Source organism: Prinia subflava, chromosome 13 (assembly GCF_021018805.1).
Source record: "Prinia subflava isolate CZ2003 ecotype Zambia chromosome 13, Cam_Psub_1.2, whole genome shotgun sequence".
Taxonomy (NCBI): Eukaryota; Metazoa; Chordata; class Aves; order Passeriformes; family Cisticolidae; genus Prinia; species Prinia subflava.
Window position 1 is genome coordinate 19,583,382 of NC_086259.1, and position 18,638 is coordinate 19,602,019.

An 18,638-nucleotide genomic window follows, 5' to 3' on the forward strand; every position below is an offset into this window, starting at 1 on the left:
CAAAAAATGGCCAAATTTGGATGCACTCAGGTTCACAGGATCTTGCAAAAACAGAGGGGACAGAAAATTTGACATAAAAACTCATCCTGGATAAAATTCCCTGTAATGGGGAACTAAGCTAAGAAATCAGAAATTCTGGAATTTTTTTGTCCACGTTTTTGGGTGTTTTCTCTGATTTTTAATAGATTTTCTCCTGCTTTTCCCAAGGAAGGAGACAGGAGAGTTTCTGCTTTTGGAGTTTGCTGTGATCCCATCCCACATTCCCTAAGGAACGGGAATGAGCTCTGATCCCTCTTCCCGTTTTCCCCTCTGTCAATCAGCAGGGAATGGTCAGGAAAAGAATTTTCCTGATTTGCTTTGCAGGGAATGATCAGCAAAGAGAATTCCAAAATCCACAATTCCCCGAGCTGTCATTTCCAGGAAAACTTGGGATTTTCACCTTTCCTTGGTTTCCGAGTTCTCTGCTCCCAGGGCAGCTCCTCTTTTCCAGGCTCTGTTCAAATATTTGGGATTCTAAAGGATTTGACAGATTTATGACAGTTTTTCCCTCAAAATCTTTGGGATGGATTTGATTTCACTGTTCCATTTCAGCTGAGCAAATTCTCCTTTGTTCTGGTGAAAATGAACAGGAAACTTTTAATTTAATTTTGACTTTTAAATTCTAATTTTTTAATTTAATTGACGCAGCAAAGTGCCTTGTTTTTTTGTGGTGGAAAATTTGGCATTTTACGATTTCTGTGTTTAATTTCCACGCTGAATAATCTGATTTTTATGTTCCTTGTACCCTTTTAATAGATGAAGTTTTACTATTGATTTTTGATGTGCAAATTCCTTAAAGCCTCTGCAGCGAGCTCGAACCTCCTCGAGAAAAAACTCGTTCGTGATCAGCCCAAGTCCAAAGATTTTGAAAAATATTTCATGGATTCTTGGCAGCTCTTCTGAAGTGGGAACCAAATGAGAGCAGGGATAGCCCCAGGTCAGCTCTGGGTGTCTTTTAATGAGTTTTGGGTTTAATCTCAATATCTCAACTCGAAACATTTGCTTCTTGAAAGCAGAATATTTAATACACTGAGCAGTTGCTGACAGCTGCATGGAAAAGGGGAAAAAAAAAATTGTTTCCAGCTAAAAAAGAAAAGCTTCGAAATGTTTTTATTAAAAAGAAAACCCCAAAAATCTCCACGACAGCTTTGGAATATCTTCATCCTGGGATTTTATTCGTTCTGTCACAGCCGGGATTTACAAGCTCATGAAAAGGTTACAGTCCCAATAAAGCCCCACGGAGCAGGGAATTAGGGAATTACAGAGTCTGTAAAACCCTGGCAGTGTGTGCTGAGGTGTGAGGTCAAAAAAAAACAGGGAACAAGGACGGGGAAGCCCTCGGAGTTGAAGGAGCAGGTGGCCAAAGGTCGGGGTTAAACTCATTTGGGGTTAAGCAAACTCGGCTTTGTTGGGTCTGGGTTAAACAGAACCAGATTATTCCTGACAGGGAGGTGCAAGGAGAGCACGGAACCAGAATTCCCTGACAAATATTGGCCAGAGCTGCTCCTGGGCTTGTGCAAAACAAGCGTTTAACACGGAATTTTAATGGTCAAGATTCCCCCTCAAAGTTTTCTCTTCATTTTTACCCATAAGGAATTCTGGGAGTGGGATTCAGGGTCTTCCTTTGGAATATCTGCTCAAGGCTTGGAAATCCCCTCTCATTTTATTTGCTTTGCATTTGTTATTTGTATTTTCTCCTCATTTTTCCCTTTAAGGAATTCTGGGAGTGGGATTCAGGGTCTTCCTTTGGAATATCTGCTCAAGGCTTGGAAATCCTCTCTTATTTTATTTGCTTTGCATTTGTTATTTGTATTTTCTCCTCATTTTTCCCTTTAATGAATTCTGGGAGTGGGATTCAGAGTCTTTCCCTTGGAACATCTGCTCAAGGCTTGGAAATCCTCTCTTATTTTATTTGCTTTGCGTTTGTTATTTGTGTTTTCTCCTCATTTTTCCCTTTAAGGAATTCTGGGAGTGGGATTCAGGGTCTTTCCTTTGGAATATCTGCTCAAGGCTTGGAAATCCTCTCTTATTTTATTTGCTTTGCATTTGTTATTTGTATTTTCTCCTCATTTTTCCCTTTAAGGATTTCTGGGAGTGGGATTCAGGGTCTTTCCTTTGGAATATCTGCTCAAAGCTTGGAAATCCTCTCATTTTATTTCCTTTGCATTTGTCATTTGTGTTTTCTGTTTATTTTTCCCTTTAAGGATTTCTGGGAGTGGGATTCAGGGTCTTCCTTTGCAGTATCTGCTCAAGGCTTGGAAATCCTTTCTCATTTTATTTGCTTTACATTTGTCATTGTGATGTTTTCCCAGCTTTCCACAAAATCCTTTCTTTCCACGGGATCTCTCTGGAAAACAAAACCCCAGCACCCTCCTTTAGATTCATTTAAAATTCAGCGTTTTCCATGAAAAAATCCAGGTGGATTCGTTCCATAAGGGATCTTTCATAACCTTTGAGCTTTCCTTGAGCTCAGATTCTCCCAGAGGGATCCTTCCCCAAGTCCTTGCTCGGCCTCGTGTCTCCACAAACACGCGGCTCATCCCGAGCCAGCTTCCCAAATCTTGGACATTTCCCGGGAACATTCCGTAGCTGGGCAGTTCCTTTTATTTACCTGGGATTGCAGGGACGGGAGCCACGGAATTACTCAACAATTAAGTCACTCATTAGGCTGATAGTTCAAAATCCAACAAATTTGGGGGTGGTTTTGCCACCCCATAAATAAAAACAATAAATAAACTCACTCTGAAATATTCCTTGTTGGAAATTCCTGGCTTTTGATAAAAACAGCCGATAGTGCTGGGAAGGGATTTGAGAACAGGGCTCTCACAGTTGGAAAAAAATCCCCCTAAAATTGTTAATCTGATCTTTTTAGCACTTAAAGTCATAAGTGACCAACAGACACAAAAATTCAGTGAGGAAATTCAGGAACCGTTCCCTTTTGTTAGCACTGAGCGAGGAAAAACTTGGAAAAACGGAGGGAATTAACAGCTTATTACTCATTTTTCTTCCTGCTTTTGAGGTCTACGAGAGATTTTATCGAATTCAATTTGAGAACAAAATTACCCACCCTTCCCAAACATCCTAAATCAGGATTTTAACCCTGCCTTGGCTCTCTGGGGTGCCTGGCACTGCTCCCTTTGACTCCTTGGTGGCCAAAATCCACTTGTGCTCCGGCTCGGAGCAGGAACGGGGCCAGAAATGTTGAAAATGTGGGATAAGCGTGAGAAAGGTTGGGCTGTAAAAGAAATGAATTCTTCATTTCCAGGGAATTGCACATGATTTGTACCCTCGGCATCACCCAGGCTCGAGGCTCCCTCACCCTCTGGCTTGGTAGGATTTTGTTTTCCTTGGATAAAATCCTTCCCCGGTTCCCAAGCAGCGAACAAACAGATTTAGACAGAAATCCCGCAATTGTTTGGACTTTTTTAGGCTCAAATCTCATTTCCAGCCACAGGAAAAACAAGAAAATGGATGTTTGCTTTCTTTTTTTGCCCCTCTGGTGATAAATATGATTTATTTTGAGTTTTCTTGGGATATCTCAGCTATTCCAGTGGAAGCTTTGGAAGGAGAACGTTGCTTTCCCTGCACTATTGGCTGCTGCTCAAGTGGTTTAAGTTTGTGCAGGAATAAGGATTTTAAATTTGAAATTAATTATTTTTCTTAATGATTTCTACTTAGAACAAAGTGTAATTCCTCAAATTTTTAATTATTGTAATTATTTAAATTGTTTCTACGTGCAGAATTTTTCCCCTTCTGTTTTAAGCCTTAAAGACTCCAGCACACCAAAAATAAATTGCAATTCTCCTCCTGCAGAATTATCTTACGCTAATATTTCCTGCACATCACACCCGTGGGTTTTCTCTGCTGTTTATCAGGACAGAAATCCCAACCCCTGGATAGAAATCCTGGATTTACCTTCCCAAGGAATCAGAGGTTTTTATCCCAGGTTTTGTGTGACTGCAGGAACGGCAGCGCTTGGCACTGCAGCCTCCAATATTTGATTTTTTGATTTTTCCCGGAGTGCTCCATATTCCGCTGGAATTTTTATCCTGGAGATTGCCTTGGATTTATCCAGAGGGGCTTCAAACTTTTCATTGTCTGCCTTAATTCCTTTTGTGGATCTGTGTCCCTGCTCTCCTCCTCGCTCTTGGATTGCTCTCGGATATTTCAGTCCGTGAGCACCGGGATCCGCTCTCCCCACGTGTTGTGTGGAAACATTCCCAGATTTCTCCCCGTGCCATTATTAGAATTATTAGGGATTTATCCACGTTAAGTATTTCCACGTGCACCTTTCTCCCTTTCAGTGCTGAGCCCTTTGGGCTTTTATTTACAGCATCCAAATAATTCCAAACTTCCCGTGATGGTAAAAAACATCCAGAAATTCCAGATGGGCTTTTCCAAGTCAAACTGGATTTTTATAATTTAATCTCTGCACTTGTTGGTCTGAAGAAGGAATGTTTATTAGTAATAATAAGCTCGTTAATTTATAGTTTTGTTAATTATTGGTGCAAACCTCAGGTGGAATTATTTACTCCTTCCCAACACAGAGTCAGGGACAGAAGGAGCAAAGGGACCCCTCTGTCTCTCTCTCCTGCTTTCTTATTCACTCAAATTCCTATAAAATTCCTATAACAACACGATATTGTATAATATAGATGGTATATTACATTTCTTATTATAATTTATTATAATTTCTTATTATAATATTATAATAATAGAAGAAATTAATTCATATCCTGCAATATAGAGCATTGTTATCTATTATTTCTATTGAAAATAAATATTATCCTATCAGGCATATTATCTAATAAATTGTATTATAATTGTATATATTAAATATAATTAATATTATGTATAATAACCATTATTGTACTCTATATTACATATATACTACATAAATTAAAATAAAATTGAAATAAAATGGAAATAAAATTAAAATAAAATTAAAATTAAATTGAAATAAAATGGAAATAAAATTAAAATAAAATTAAATTTAAATTAAAATAAATTTGAAATAAAATTAAAATTAAATTAAATTTAAATTTAAATTAAATTAAATATCGTATATAGGAATAGAATAATATTGTTGTATTATATAATAAGATCCATGTATATATATGTAATATATTATATTATACAAGAACCATTTCCATGTGCCCCAAGAGTTTAGGAATCCCTTCAGGAATGGCAGCAGCAGCAGCTTTTTCATGGAATTTTCATGGAATGGGCTCTGGGATGTTTCAGGCCCTGCATCCATCGTGACAGAGCCCGGAGCTCCCAAAGGGGCTCCTTGTAAATAAAGCTGGGCATGGCTGGGGGGCTCTGGGAATGTCCCCAGGGTTTGGGAATTGGCACAAATGGAAATTCTGCTCGGAGCAGGGAAATGTCAGGAGTGGTCCGAGGTTCAGATGAAATCATTCCCGCTGTGGCTGGCCCTGGGCTCATCCCAGAAAAGCTGAATTTTCCCTGGAATCCCATTGGGGATGTGTTAATGCCACGTTCAGCAGAACCCCGGGCTGCGGCAGGGGCAGGGCAGTGCTGGGGCAGGAATTCCGCAGGGAAAGGCTGGAATCAGGCAGGAACGGGGCTGTTCCAGAGGGACAAACCCAGCGCCAGTCCCGGGGTCACATCAGCTCCTCAGCACTGAGGAGAGGGAATTGTTGGCTCAGGGATCCCTCAGAATCCAGAGCTGGGACTGCAGCTGGGGCAGGAGCAGCCCTGGGCAGTGCAGGGGTTGTTCCTGGAAATCAGTGGGAATGTGGATTTGGGGGATCTGCAGGAGGGAGGGACAGGACCCCAGTGCCTCTCTGGACACTCAGCACTGGAATTAACCCCTGATGGGTCACATCCAGGGTGAAAATCAGCAGAAATCTTCATTTCCATGGATTTGGAACATGACATTTCTACAATCAGAGACTCCCAATCCTTCTAAAAGTTCCCCTGTCCACTCTTTGCCTGCTCCGTTCTGGGTGCCACCACTTAAACTTTAAAATCTCATTTAAAAGTTAATTATTAACTCTTATTGCTCTTCTTATAACACTGCCCCACCATACTCTGGGATGTCCAGTGCTTCATTATTTCTTTCCAGTTTTAGGATGGATAATTCCTAAAGATTTTTAATCTGACTGCACGTAAAAAGGAGGAAAAAAAATTAAATTTCTTTTTTTCAGTGCTGTTTCATGCCTTATCTCCTCTGTGGCTTATTTACTGTACAGTGGCTCTCTTTGTGCTTTGTGTGATCCGATTCCTGAGTGATATATTCAGGAAAAAGCTCCAAGTAGGTAAATAAAAGGATCAGAGGGAATTCTTGGTCAGCTGAAAATCTCCTTGGAGAGTCTTTTATCCCTTTCTTTCCTGTGCTTTTATCTCCTTGTTATGACAAAAGCTTAAATAGCACTTACTGCCTCCTTCTCCTTAAATCTCATTTCTCCTTTCTCCTTAAAAAGTGTGAAACTTGGATTTAAGGAGGGTGGGAAGTGATTTTTAAGGGATAAAGTTTGTGCTGGGACTGTTCCATCCTGGCAGAGGAAAATGTTGGTACCAGGGGGAGAACAGGCTGCAAAAACATCTTGTGTTCAGCCAGAAATGGTGTATTCCAGAATTTCCATAGGAACTGGGAATTCAGGGAGGAAAGAATCCCAGAATTTCCTTAGGAACTGAGAATTCAGTGGGGAAGCATTCTCAGAATTTCCTTAAAAACTGAGAATTCAGTGGGGAAACATTCTCAGAATTTCCTTAGAAACTGTGGATTTGGGAGGGAATATTCCCAGAATTTCCTTAGAAACTGGGAATTCAGTGGGGAAACATTCTCAGAATTTCCTTAGGAACTGGGAATTCAGTGGGGAAACATTCTCAGAATTTCCTTAAGAACTGGGAATTCAAAGGGAAATATTCCCAGAATTTCCTTAAGAAATGGGAATTCAGTGGGGAAATATCCCCAGAATTTCCACAGGAACTGGGAATTCAGGGAGGATAGAATCCCAGAATTTCCTTAGGAACTGGGAATTCAGTGGGGAAGTATTCCCAGAATTTCCTTAGGAACTGGGAATTCAAAGGGAAATATTCCCTGAATTTCCTTAAGAACTGGGAATTCAGGGGGGAAATATCCCCAGAATTTCTTTAGGAACTGGGAATTCAGGGGGAAATATCCCTAGCATTTTCTTAGGAACTGTGGATTCAGTGGGGAAATATCCCCAGAATTTCTTTAGGAACTGGGAATTGAGAGGGAAATATCCCCAGAATTTCTTTAGGAACTGGGAATGGACCCTGGCACCGGGGTCGCTCTGGGTCTCTCCATGAGCTGCTTTTTCCGAACTTCCACACTTTTTGCAGGATTTTTAAGGAGAAAAAGAAGAACCCCGGCATGTTGTGTGTTAGATGTGAAAAAACTGCTTTTTATGAGCACGAGCTCGATGGAATCTTACATGAAGGGGATCTTGGCATTTTGCACTCCCCAGGCAGCGTCTGGATCCATGTGAGGGCTGGAAATGCTCTCCCTTGTATCAGCCCCAGACTCCAGCAAGGCCAAATGTGGGTGGGTTTTGCTTTTTCCTCCAGTGCTGAACCCATTTCCAGCCTTTCCTCATCTCCAGACGCAGCCAGGCTCAGACTGGAGGATGTGTGAAGAAAAATCCGCTCGCCTAAATCAAAATAATTCATCCCTTAATGGGCTGGGAGGAGGAAAAGCTTTTCCTGACACTCTCAAAACTGTTTCCCCAGCCCACAGATCCCTGTCAGCCGGGCTCGCTGTGCTCCTTCCCTGTGCACGGATTTTGGGATAACCTCAGCACGTTATCACTTTTATTGCTGCCCCACTCCTGATGGATGTTTGGGCCACCAAAGCTGCCAGGAAATTATGATTTCTATAGGATTATTTCATTTATTCAGCTCTCTTTGTCCAGCATTTCTCTCTCTACTCCAATAGCTGGAGTGTCCTAAGAATTTAAAGATTTCTTCCCAGCCTTCCCACGGGTTAGACTGGGGAAAGTTGGGAATTGTGGAGGGAGAAGATTCCCAGCAGCCCAGGGAACGTTCTGTGTTCATTGCTTGGAGAAAACCACATTTTTGCTTTCAAAACCGAGGGGTTGATTGTAAAAATAAGGCACTTTAACCTTCTAGAAGTGGATTTTGTACAGCTCTGGTGAGCTTTAGTTCCACTTCCCACTGGTGTGGCCACACACACGCACAGGGCCTGCTTTGGGGTGGGGCTTTCCCCCCTTTTCCCTTCATTCAGACAAAATTTCAGTGGGTAGAACACGAGTGAAGCTGAACTGGCTGCACACAACTATTCCTGAGCACAAAAATGTGCTCCCAGCCTTTATTGGAGGTTCTATCCTCGTTTTACATTATCCCAGCTGGGTATTAAAGTGAGCTCCAGAACTGGCAATGGCTTGGGGAAAAGCAGATGTGGACTCCGAGCAAACAACAGCTTTGGGTCCAGAGCTCTCCTTGATGTCTGCTTCAAATTCACACTGCAGGAGAAAAAAAATAAAATAAAATGGAGAGGGCTTCCAAAATGCCTTTTCAAACATGCAAATGACGCTGGGAAAGTTTAACATGTATGCAAATGTAATGTGGAGAGGGGAATTAAAGACCTTTGGCTGGCCTGGAGGCTCAGCTGGTAGCAAAATAGAAATTTATTGCTGGATGGGAGAGCGAGGTTCAAGCACAGGCCAGGGGTGGCTGGGAGCTCCACGTAGGTGAAACTTGGAGCTCTACAGCAAAGCCAGGGCTTCAGAGATGGGCTGGTCCCTGTAATTCCATCCCTGGATGTGGCTGGAGTGGAAAATGAACACAAAGGGTGAACAAAGGGGTGAGGAGAGAGCACAGAACCTCGGAGAGCCCAGCAAGGGTAAAACTGCCCTGACAACTCACATATGGTTGGAGTTTAATCCACGGGGGAGAACAGGCACTCCACGCCCGTGCCAATTGTTTTCCACCCCCAAAGCAAAGAGATTTTAATGATTTATAGCAGAACAGGGTGGATGTGTTACCTAATGGCTTTAGAATGACTCGATGCAGTTTTCGAAGCGATGCAGGAAGTGCAGTGGATAAACAAATCCCTTCTTACTCCTCTTCATTCCCGTTTGAAACAGAGCTTTGGTGCTCTGCTAAAATCCTGATTTCTCTGGGACTGCTTTCCCGTGCAAGCAGAAAAAAAAAAAAATTAAAATCCCTCCCAGAAAAAGGATTTTATTTGCGGGCTCAACGTGGAATGTAATTGGCAAATCCCATTTTTGAAGGATTTGTAGAATTCTTACATGTCAGGCTACTGGCTTCAGCTTGAGACAAGTCCATAGAGGAGGAAATTAATTCAAGGAATCACAAATTCATTTGCAAAATTGGGAAAGCATGATGTACAGCCCCAGAAATTGCAGTACATGAGTTAGTCAAACAAGCTGACACTCTCTGAGGATTCATTTCTATTTTATGGCTGGAAATTAGAAAAAGAACATTTGCATCATTGCAAGTGTGAAAGAAACACCAATTCCCAAGTTTTTCTCAGGGGATTGGAAACTTTTGTCCCCTTAGTGCCTTGGTGAAAGGGAGGCACGTGTGGAATTCCAGCAGAAATGAGGTGGCTTCAGGTGGAGAAAACTGAGATAATTCCTGGCTTATCTGTGAGCCCTGCTGGCAATCAGAGGGTGCTGATTTGAGCAGCTCTGAGCTTATTAAATCTATCAAAAACCAATATTTTAAAAATGACAGCGGCTGTGTGGAAGAACATCCACCTCCATGGAGGAAATCCATCAGATTTCCTAATTGCTTTTCTTCAGGAAAGGGGTTTGGACATCAGAGCTGATTTTCGGGGGTGGGAGATGATGGATCACTTTTAATATCCAGCCCATCTGCTCCGAGGTCTGGTCACCACCAGAGCCACGCTCACCTTGCCCAGTGCCAGTAATTGAAATAAAATAGATAAAACTTCTGTTCCTTTGGATTCCTTGGACACAAACTTTCCTAGGAGATAAAAGCCAGGATTAGAGCTGCAGTTGAGAGTTTTAATTCCTTTCCTACCAGTATCCTGTAGCTTTTGTAGCAGTGTTTGGAGAAGTGCAGGTGTTCTCTCATATGGTTTTCATTCCAAACCTCAGCCTCTCCATATGTTTATTCTTAGCTGAAATTCTGGGATTCATATTCCCCCTCCACATGGAAATAGCCCTGTAACACAGAGAACTCCTCATGTTCAGCAGAGCTCTGTCACTCCTGTCAGGAGATTGGGGTGGAAAAGGAAAACTAAAGACAACAGACAGCTCCAGCCTGTGGATCCCTTCCTGTGCAGGAAATCAGGGAACATCTTCCCAGAGGAGTGGGGCTGTTAAAGAGAACAAACCCCCAGGGACCGAGGCTGCTTTAACTTGGGTCGAGTTTCTACTTTTCCTTGTCCTTGGGAATTTTTTTCCATGAATCATGTCCAGAGCAGGGTTTGGTTTTTTTTGGTGCAAGTTTCTGTTAGAAACTCATTAATGTAATTCAGGTAATTCTCCAGAGCACTGTTTGCTCCTTTAAGTGCTCTTTAATTGACAAGCACCGGCTTAGAACTTTCTCCAGCTCCTGATTTATAGCTCAGGCTCCCTGCTCTGCTTTTTCCTGCCATCCTCCTCCTGCTTTTCCTTTGAAGCCACCACGAACTCCTGATCCTGATGGATGGAACTCCAGCTGGTGACGTCATTCCAGAATTCAAGTGGAGGAGGGAGAAGATCCATTTTCTTAGCCCTTTTCCTGCGCTGTGCAATCCTAGACCTTCTCTGTGTCTCTGTGCTTGTTTTCCCCATCCATATTTCTCCCGGTTAATGGGATCCTGCCGGGGACAGTAGGAGCAGTGTTTCGTTACTCTGGCAACAAGAGCCAAACTTTCAGATGTTATTTTGCTTCTATTAAAAAAAAAAAAAAACAAAAAAAACCCACTGCCAGTTATGATGTAAACATTCGCAGCTCCCCCTAAATCTCTTCTGGTTCTGGAATTGCAGTGGAATGACCCTTCCGAGGGCAGAGTGAGGGATTGGAGCAGACGTTTCCCAGCTGGGTGGGATTTGGGGAGCTCCTCTGTGCTCTGCTCAGACTCTTTAAAGTGGCATATTTACTGCCAGCCTCATTGGAGGGGATGGAGCTTCTCAGCAGCGCTGAGAGGCCAAATCCTCCTCGGGATTTATTTAGGAAAAGGTTGGATGCAATTGCCTGAAGCCTTCAGCAAAGTGCTGAAAATACCCCAGTATTTCTCCTGACGTTTTGTTTTGAGCAGAACCAATCCCACCAGGAATTGGAGCCCAGGGTGCCATTCCAAGCCGTGTCCGTATTTTTCAGACGAGCAGGGATTTGCCACTTTGGGGTGGAAAGGAAGCCGAGGGAGGAATGAGGGATCCTCTCCCTCTTGGCTGTGTTGTGGAGCTCCTGTGGATCTCCCAGCAGGCAGATGCTGTGATTCCCCTCAGTTATTCCTTGCAATGACCTCTCCCAGTGCTGCTCACTTGCAGGACTCTGCCTCACCCATCTTTGACTCCTTCCTTGGGCTCTTGCACTCGGCAGCTCCAGTTTGGGAAGATTTCCCTGACACTGGAGTATTTTTCTCTGGATTATCCAGCCATTACTCAGTTGTACATTGAATAAAACCCAACAATAACATTCTGCTGGAAAACCAACCCCGTTTAAGCCAAAGGCTCCTTTAGTATTGCTGAAAACTGTGAATTATCCTAGAGATCTGGGGTTGCCCACTCCTGAAATCTCTTCCTTTGGGAAGCAGCTCCATGGATTTTGCTGTGCTGGCACTGAACATTCCTTCACAAACTCTTGCACTTGTGTAGATCTGGGGACTCCTGAGGGACCTTAGAGCTCACCCAGTGCCACCCCTGCCATGGGACACCTTCCCTACCCCAGGTAGCTCCAAACCCCATCCAGGGGACACTTCCAGGGGTGGGGAAGCCAGAAATTCTCCAGGAATTCCACTCCAGCACCTCACCACCCTCAGAGGGGAGAATTCCTGCCCAGTATCCCACCTATCCCTGCCCTCTGGCAGTGCAAGCCATTCCCTGTGTCCTGTCCCTCCATCCCTTGTCCAAAGTCTCTCTCCATCCTTCTTGGAGCCCCTTCAGGCACTGCAAGGTCACAGTTTGGTCACCCTGAGGCTTCTCCAAGCTGAACAATCCCAGTTCTCCCAGGTTTTCCCTGTAGGAAAGGTGCTCCATCCCTCTGGAGCGCAGGCTGGCTTTGGGAAGAGCCGTCAGGGAGCTCCGGAGCCATCCTGAGGAGTTTTCCTGGGAGGATGTCAGAGCAGGAGATGAGTCAGAGGAACCATCCAGATCCCCTTTCTTCCCAATATCCCCTTGAATCTGATACAGGGAATGAGATGAGGTAACTCCTGTCTCCATATCCAGTCATTTCTACTGAAATTCCATCTGCACTCCAACTGCCAATTAATTATAATTATAATTACAATCAACCTTTGCACGTGTGCTGGTTTCAAGTGGATTTTCAGTGGAAATCTGTGTTTGGATTTGATGCATTTGACATCATCGTTCAGGGCTGGAACTCCTCCCTGCCAGGAATCCAAGCAAAGCCACACTTTGCCATCCCTCCTCTCACTCCAGGCAGGCAGGAAAAGGGACATTTTGGGGAAATTTAAGGAAAATTAAGGGTGCAGGTTGTATTCCCACATTTCTCCAGGACGGGAAGGGAATCTCGGAACCGGGATCGCCAGGAAAGCAGCTGGGATGGTTTATTCTTCTTATACAATTAAATAAGGGTAAAAACACCCTCCAAAATTCTCCTTCTGCGTTCTCCCCACTCCGTGGAGCTGAAGTCCGCTTCCTTTTCCATGCCTGTGATTTTGGGGAATTTCCAGGAGGTGCTCCCTGCTCTCTGGCCCTGCAGGGGTTCCCTAATGAAGCTTTGACAGATTTAAGGTCGCTTTCCTGCACGGTTCCACTCAGCACTCCCAGAAATGCACAGCAGGGACGGTTCCTCCGCTCCCAACTGCTTTGATTTATGCTGGATTTCTTTTCATATCGGCACATTTCATGTCTGAAGGAAATAACAATTTTAGGTACAAGTTGTTGTTGGGGAAGGGGAGGTCTCCAAGGAAGCAGCTCATGAAATTCCCAGTGAAACCTTCCCTTTAAGTGGAAGCTTTTTGTTTTGTTTTACCTTAACCCAACAGACTTTTATTTTCAGAGCAATTAATTGGGATCTTAATGGGAATAAAGCACCTGAAAGCTCTTGCAGTGGGATTTTCTGCAAAGCCCTTATCCTATAACTCTGCATTTCCTTCACTTTGGAATATTTCAGGATGTGAGCCACTAAATGAATGTTTTGCTGGCACTTAAAGCAGGAGATGGTTTTAGTTTAAGGCTCCAAAATTTCAGACTGAAAAGAATCAGGGACGGGGAGTTATCTTTTTGAAAAGAACTCTTATCAGCAGAGCTTCTTATCATTTGGAGGAGCTGTGTTTGTCATTTGAATGTGTTTGGCCATCAGTGTCCCAGGATTTGCAGCTTCCAGAAACATCCACTCCTTCTGGGATTCCAAACCTCACTGTGGTTTAAAGAAACACCGTCTTTTACTGCATTCCTGCTGTAAAAATGGGGAAAAACATGGAAAAAAGGCACCAAAGCCCCAATATATCTTATTTTTTGAGTTTTTTATAGGTAGGCAAACACATGTGCGTGCCCAGATTTATAAAAGAGTTCATAACAATAGCAAGAATGTTAAAAAATGGGGTTTAGAAGGTTCAAAAATGGGGTTTAGAATGTTAAAAAATGGGGTTTAGAGGGTTCAAAAATGGGGTTTCGTGGGTTCAAAGGATATGACAGGAATTGAACCATGTTTGAATAATTTTGGAAGAAATGGAGAGAAAATTTCTTATATTTTATTCTTTTTTTAAAAATTCCCTTTCGTGCCTTGGCAGTTGAATGTTAAATGGTAATTTTTTGTTATGGGATAAAATGGACTTGACATGGAAAGAAAGAGAGCAGAGAAAGTAGCTGGTTTTCATTATTAATATTCATTTTATTATGTTTTGTGTGGTAAATATCTCACTGAAGAAGGGTCAAAATAGAGAAATTTGGGAGAGATTTAACATTTTCATGTTAAATCACCGAGAGTTTGAAGAGAGTATGATAGAGGGGGAAAAAAGGGAGAGAGGAGAGGGAAAAACCTAAAGAGAAAGGCAGAGATTTGGGTCAGTGGGATGACACAGGGGGAGAACCCCAAAATCCTGAAATGGTTGGGTTGGATTCCATTAGGGACAGGGACAGGGACAGGGACAGGGACAGGGACAAGGACGAGGACAGGGACAGGGACAGGGACAGGGACAGGGACAGGGACAGGGACAGGGACAGGGACAGGGACAAGGACGAGGACAGGGACAGGGACAGGGACGGGGACAGGGACAGGGACGAGGACGAGGACAGGGACAAGGACGAGGACAGGGACAGGGACAGGGACAGGGACAGGGACGGGGACAGGGACAGGGACAAGGACGAGGACAGGGACAGGGACAGGGACAGGGACAGGGACAGGGACAGGGACAGGGACAGGGACAGGGACAAGGACGAGGACAGGGACAGGGACAGGGACAGGGACAGGGACGGGGACAGGGACGAGGACAGGGACAGGGACAGGGACAGGGACAGGGACAGGGACAGGGACAGGGACGAGGACGAGGACAGGGACAGGGACAGGGACAGGGACAGGGACAGAGACAGGGACAGGGACAGGGACAGGGACACCTCCACTGGCCCAGGTGCTCCAACCCAAACTATTCCAGGACTTTGTGCTCACGGGGCTGTTCAGGCACTCCCAACCCCTCTGAATTTTCCAGCTGAGAAATAAATGAGGAAAAAAAATCAGAGGATGGGACAGAGGGTGATCCCGACAGCACCAAGGGGTTCCAAAACTGATACTGTGGGATGAGGGAATTCTGCTCGTTCCTGGGACATCCTCGAGCAGCTCGGTGCTGGTGCTGCCTCAGGATCCCAATAAAATCCCGACAACACCCTGGAGGTCATTCCTGGACCTCACTCCTCTTCCTCCCACGCTCCCCGCGGAAATTCAGCTCCACCCCCTTGTCCGTGGCCACCCACCCGCAGATCAGCTGAGAAATCATTCTTGGTCAGCAGAACCTCTGTGAACAATGTTATTTTTTGCTCTGTGTTCTCTTCTTTTGGTTTGAATGATTCCTTTTGTTCAAATGTTTAAAAATCCCTCATTTGTGGCTCATAAAAATTAAACCTGAATGTGGGGCTGGGTTTGAGAAATGCAAGGGGGACTTGTTATTTTTTATGTACATTTCTTTTATTCTGATTTTTGTTTCAAGAAGGGAATTAAAATGAGTTTATTCCAAGCCCGTTTTTAAGTGCTTTGAGATGGATCGATTTTTCTTTGAGTTTGAAGCCTGTGAGGGACTTGTTGTCTTCTCCAGCCAAATGCAGATGGGATAAACATAAGCATTAATTAAGAATTCCTAAATCTACACCTTCCTATTGATTGGAATATAAACCTTGCTGTAATGAATGCCTTGGCTGTGGGAAGGAATATTTTGGATTTAGGTGTTCATGCAGGAAAACCTTGCTCAGTGAGTTCTGATGTTATCACACTCACAGTGGGATCTGTCACTCTGTCCTAATGAATTTGTCATAATTACCATAATTATCAATCCCACAAGGCCAAGGGCATTGAGCATCCAGTATGGGAATCCACGTGCTCCGTGTGTTGTGGGAAACCCTCCTGGGAGCAGCTGGGACTGAGGAACAGCTTCTCCTGGGGTTCCTTTAGTGGGTTTTGGTGTTGGGTCTGGATTTGTCTGGATGGTTCATGGGGTGTTCCTGGTTGGATTTTTTGGATGGTTCATGGGGTGTTCCTGTTCTATTTTTTGGATGGTTCATGGGTGTTCCTGGTGGATTTTTTTGATGGTTCCTGGATGTTCCTGGTGGATTTGTCTGGATGGTTCCTGGGTGTTCCTGTTCTATTTTTTGGATGGTTCATGGGGTGTTCCTGGTGGATTTTTTGGATGGTTCATGGGGTGTTCCTGGTTGGATTTTCTGGATGGTTCATGGGATGTTCCTGGTTGGATTTTTTGGATGGTTCATGGAGTGTTCCTGGTTGGATTGGTCTGGATGGTTCATGGAGTGTTCCTGGTTGGATTGGTCTGGATGGTTCATGGGGTGTTCCTGTTCTATTTTTTGGATGGTTCATGGGGTGTTCCTGGTTGGATTTTTTGGATGGTTCATGGCGTGTCCCTGTTCTATTTTTTGGATGGTTCATGGGGTGTTCCTGGTTGGATTTTTTGGATGGTTCATGGCGTGTCCCTGTTCTATTTTTTGGATGGTTCATGGGGTGTTCCTGGTTGGATTTTTTGGATGGTTCATGGGGTGTTCCTGGTGGATTGGTCTGGATGGTTCATGGGGTGTTCCTGGTTGGATTTTTTGGATGGTTCATGGGGTGTTCCTGGTGGATTTTTTGGATGGTTCATGGGGTGTTCCTGGTTGGATTGGTCTGGGTACACCTCGGGCAGTACAAGAGCCTGAGTGTGGCTCCACCCAAGATGGACCCAAGATGGACCCCAGTCATGAGTTTTCACTTTTATAAGTTTTGGCCCATTTACATATTGGGGTTCATTGTCCAATTACACTTCAGGTTATGAAGTCCCACCCTCAATTCCCTGTTTATACTTTTTGGGCCTGAAGCTGCAGCAGTGTCCTTGGGCTGGAGAAGGACTGTGTGACAAAAGCTGATAGGCCAAGAAACACTTAAAATACAATGTAATTGGGAAATAGTTTGGCTTCTGATCGTGGTGACGTGAATTGTAGCATCTATATTGTCTCACCCTTCTCATGGGACTGCAAATGGAGTCAGAGTCTCTCAAACACCTCTGGGGAGCCGTGTGTGGGTCAGGAGTGGGGACAGTCCCGTGGTGGCAGCAGCTCTCAGTGTCTGTGTCCCCGCAGGTGCTGCAGGGGGCTCAGCTGATCGCCGTGGCCTCGGCCGAGCCCGCGGCGGGCGGCGTGGACGGCTCCCCGCTGCAGGGCAGCGACATCCAGGTGCAGTACGTGCAGCTCACCCCCGTCACGGACCACGCTGCAGCCACACAGGTACCGAGCGCTGAGCCAGCCCTGCTGCTGCACTGCCTGCACTGCCTGCACTGCCTGCACTGCCTGCACTGCCTGCACTGCCTGCACTGCCTGCACTGCCTGCACTGCCTGCACTGCCTGCACTGCCTGCACTGCCTGCACTGCCTGCACTGCCTGCACTGCCTGCACTGCCTGCACTGCCTGCTGCACTGCCTGCACTGCCTGCACTGCCTGCTGCACTGCCTGCACTGCCTGCACTGCCTGCACTGCCTGCACTGCCTGCACTGCCTGCTGCACTGCCTGCACTGCCTGCACTGCCTGCTGCACTGCCTGCACTGCCTGCACTGCCTGCACTGCCTGCACTGCCTGCTGCACTGCCTGCACTGCCTGCACTGCCTGCTGCACTGCCTGCTGCACTGCCTTCCTGCTGCACTGCCTGCACTGCCTGCTGCACTGCCTGCACTGCCTGCACTGCCTGCACTGCCTGCTGCACTGCCTTCCTGCTGCACTGCCTGCTGCACTGCCTGCACTGCCTGCACTGCCTGCTGCACTGCCTGCACTGCCTGCACTGCCTGCACTGCCTGCTGCACTGCCTGCTGCACTGCCTGCACTGCCTGCACTGCCTGCTGCACTGCCTGCACTGCCTGCACTGCCTGCTGCACTGCCTGCTGCACTGCCTTCCTGCTGCACTGCCTGCACTGCCTGCACTGCCTGCACTGCCTGCACTGCCTGCACTGCCTGCACTGCCTGCACTGCCTGCTGCACTGCCTGCACTGCCTGCACTGCCTGCTGCACTGCCTGCACTGCCTGCACTGCCTGCACTGCCTGCACTGCCTGCACTGCCTGCACTGCCTGCACTGCCTGCTGCACTGCCTGTACTGCCTGCACTGCCTGCACTGCCTGCACTGCCTGCACTGCCTGCACTGCCTGCACTGCCTTCCTGCTGCACTGCCTGCTGCACTGCCTGCACTGCCTGCTGCACTGCCTGCTGCACTGCCTTCCTGCTGCACTGCCTGTTGCACTGCCTGCACTGCCTGCACTGCCTGCTCTACTGCCTTCCTGCTCAGTTCCTTCTCAATTCCTGCTCCACTGCCTGCTCAGTTCCTGCTCCACTGCCTTCCTTCTCAGTTCCTTCTCAGTTCCTTCTCAGTTCCTGCTGCACTGCCTTCCTGCTCAGTTCCTGCTGCATTGCCTGCTCACCTGCTGCTGCACTGCCTTCTCATTTCCTTCTCATTTCCTCCTCCACTGCCTTCTCCACTTACTCCTTCATTTCTTTCTCCACTTCCTTCTCGTTTCCTTCTCCATTTCCTCCTCCCCTTCCTTCTCCATTTCCTTTTCTGTTTCCTTTTCCACTTCCTTCTCTGTTCCCTTCTCCACCTTGTTCTCTGTTTCCTTTTCCACTTCCTTCTCCACTTCCTTCTCCATTTCCTTCTCCACTTGCTTCCCAATTTTCTTCTCCACTTCCTCCTCCACTTTCTTCTCCTCTTCCTTCTCCACTTTTCTCCACTGCCTTCTCCACTTTTCTCAGTTTCCTTC

At 45.6% G+C, this 18,638-nt stretch overlaps 1 protein-coding gene across 1 annotated transcript in view; it reads left to right on the forward strand.

Moving 5' to 3' along the window:
* The window catches only part of BANP (BTG3 associated nuclear protein), a 123,164-nt gene that overhangs the window by 100,462 nt on the left and 4,064 nt on the right, over positions 1–18,638 (forward strand). Inside the window, exon 12 of the mRNA XM_063410780.1 lies at positions 16,980–17,123. Within this exon, the coding sequence (XP_063266850.1) occupies positions 16,980–17,123 (144 nt within the window). The remainder of the gene's footprint in view (positions 1–16,979; positions 17,124–18,638) is intronic.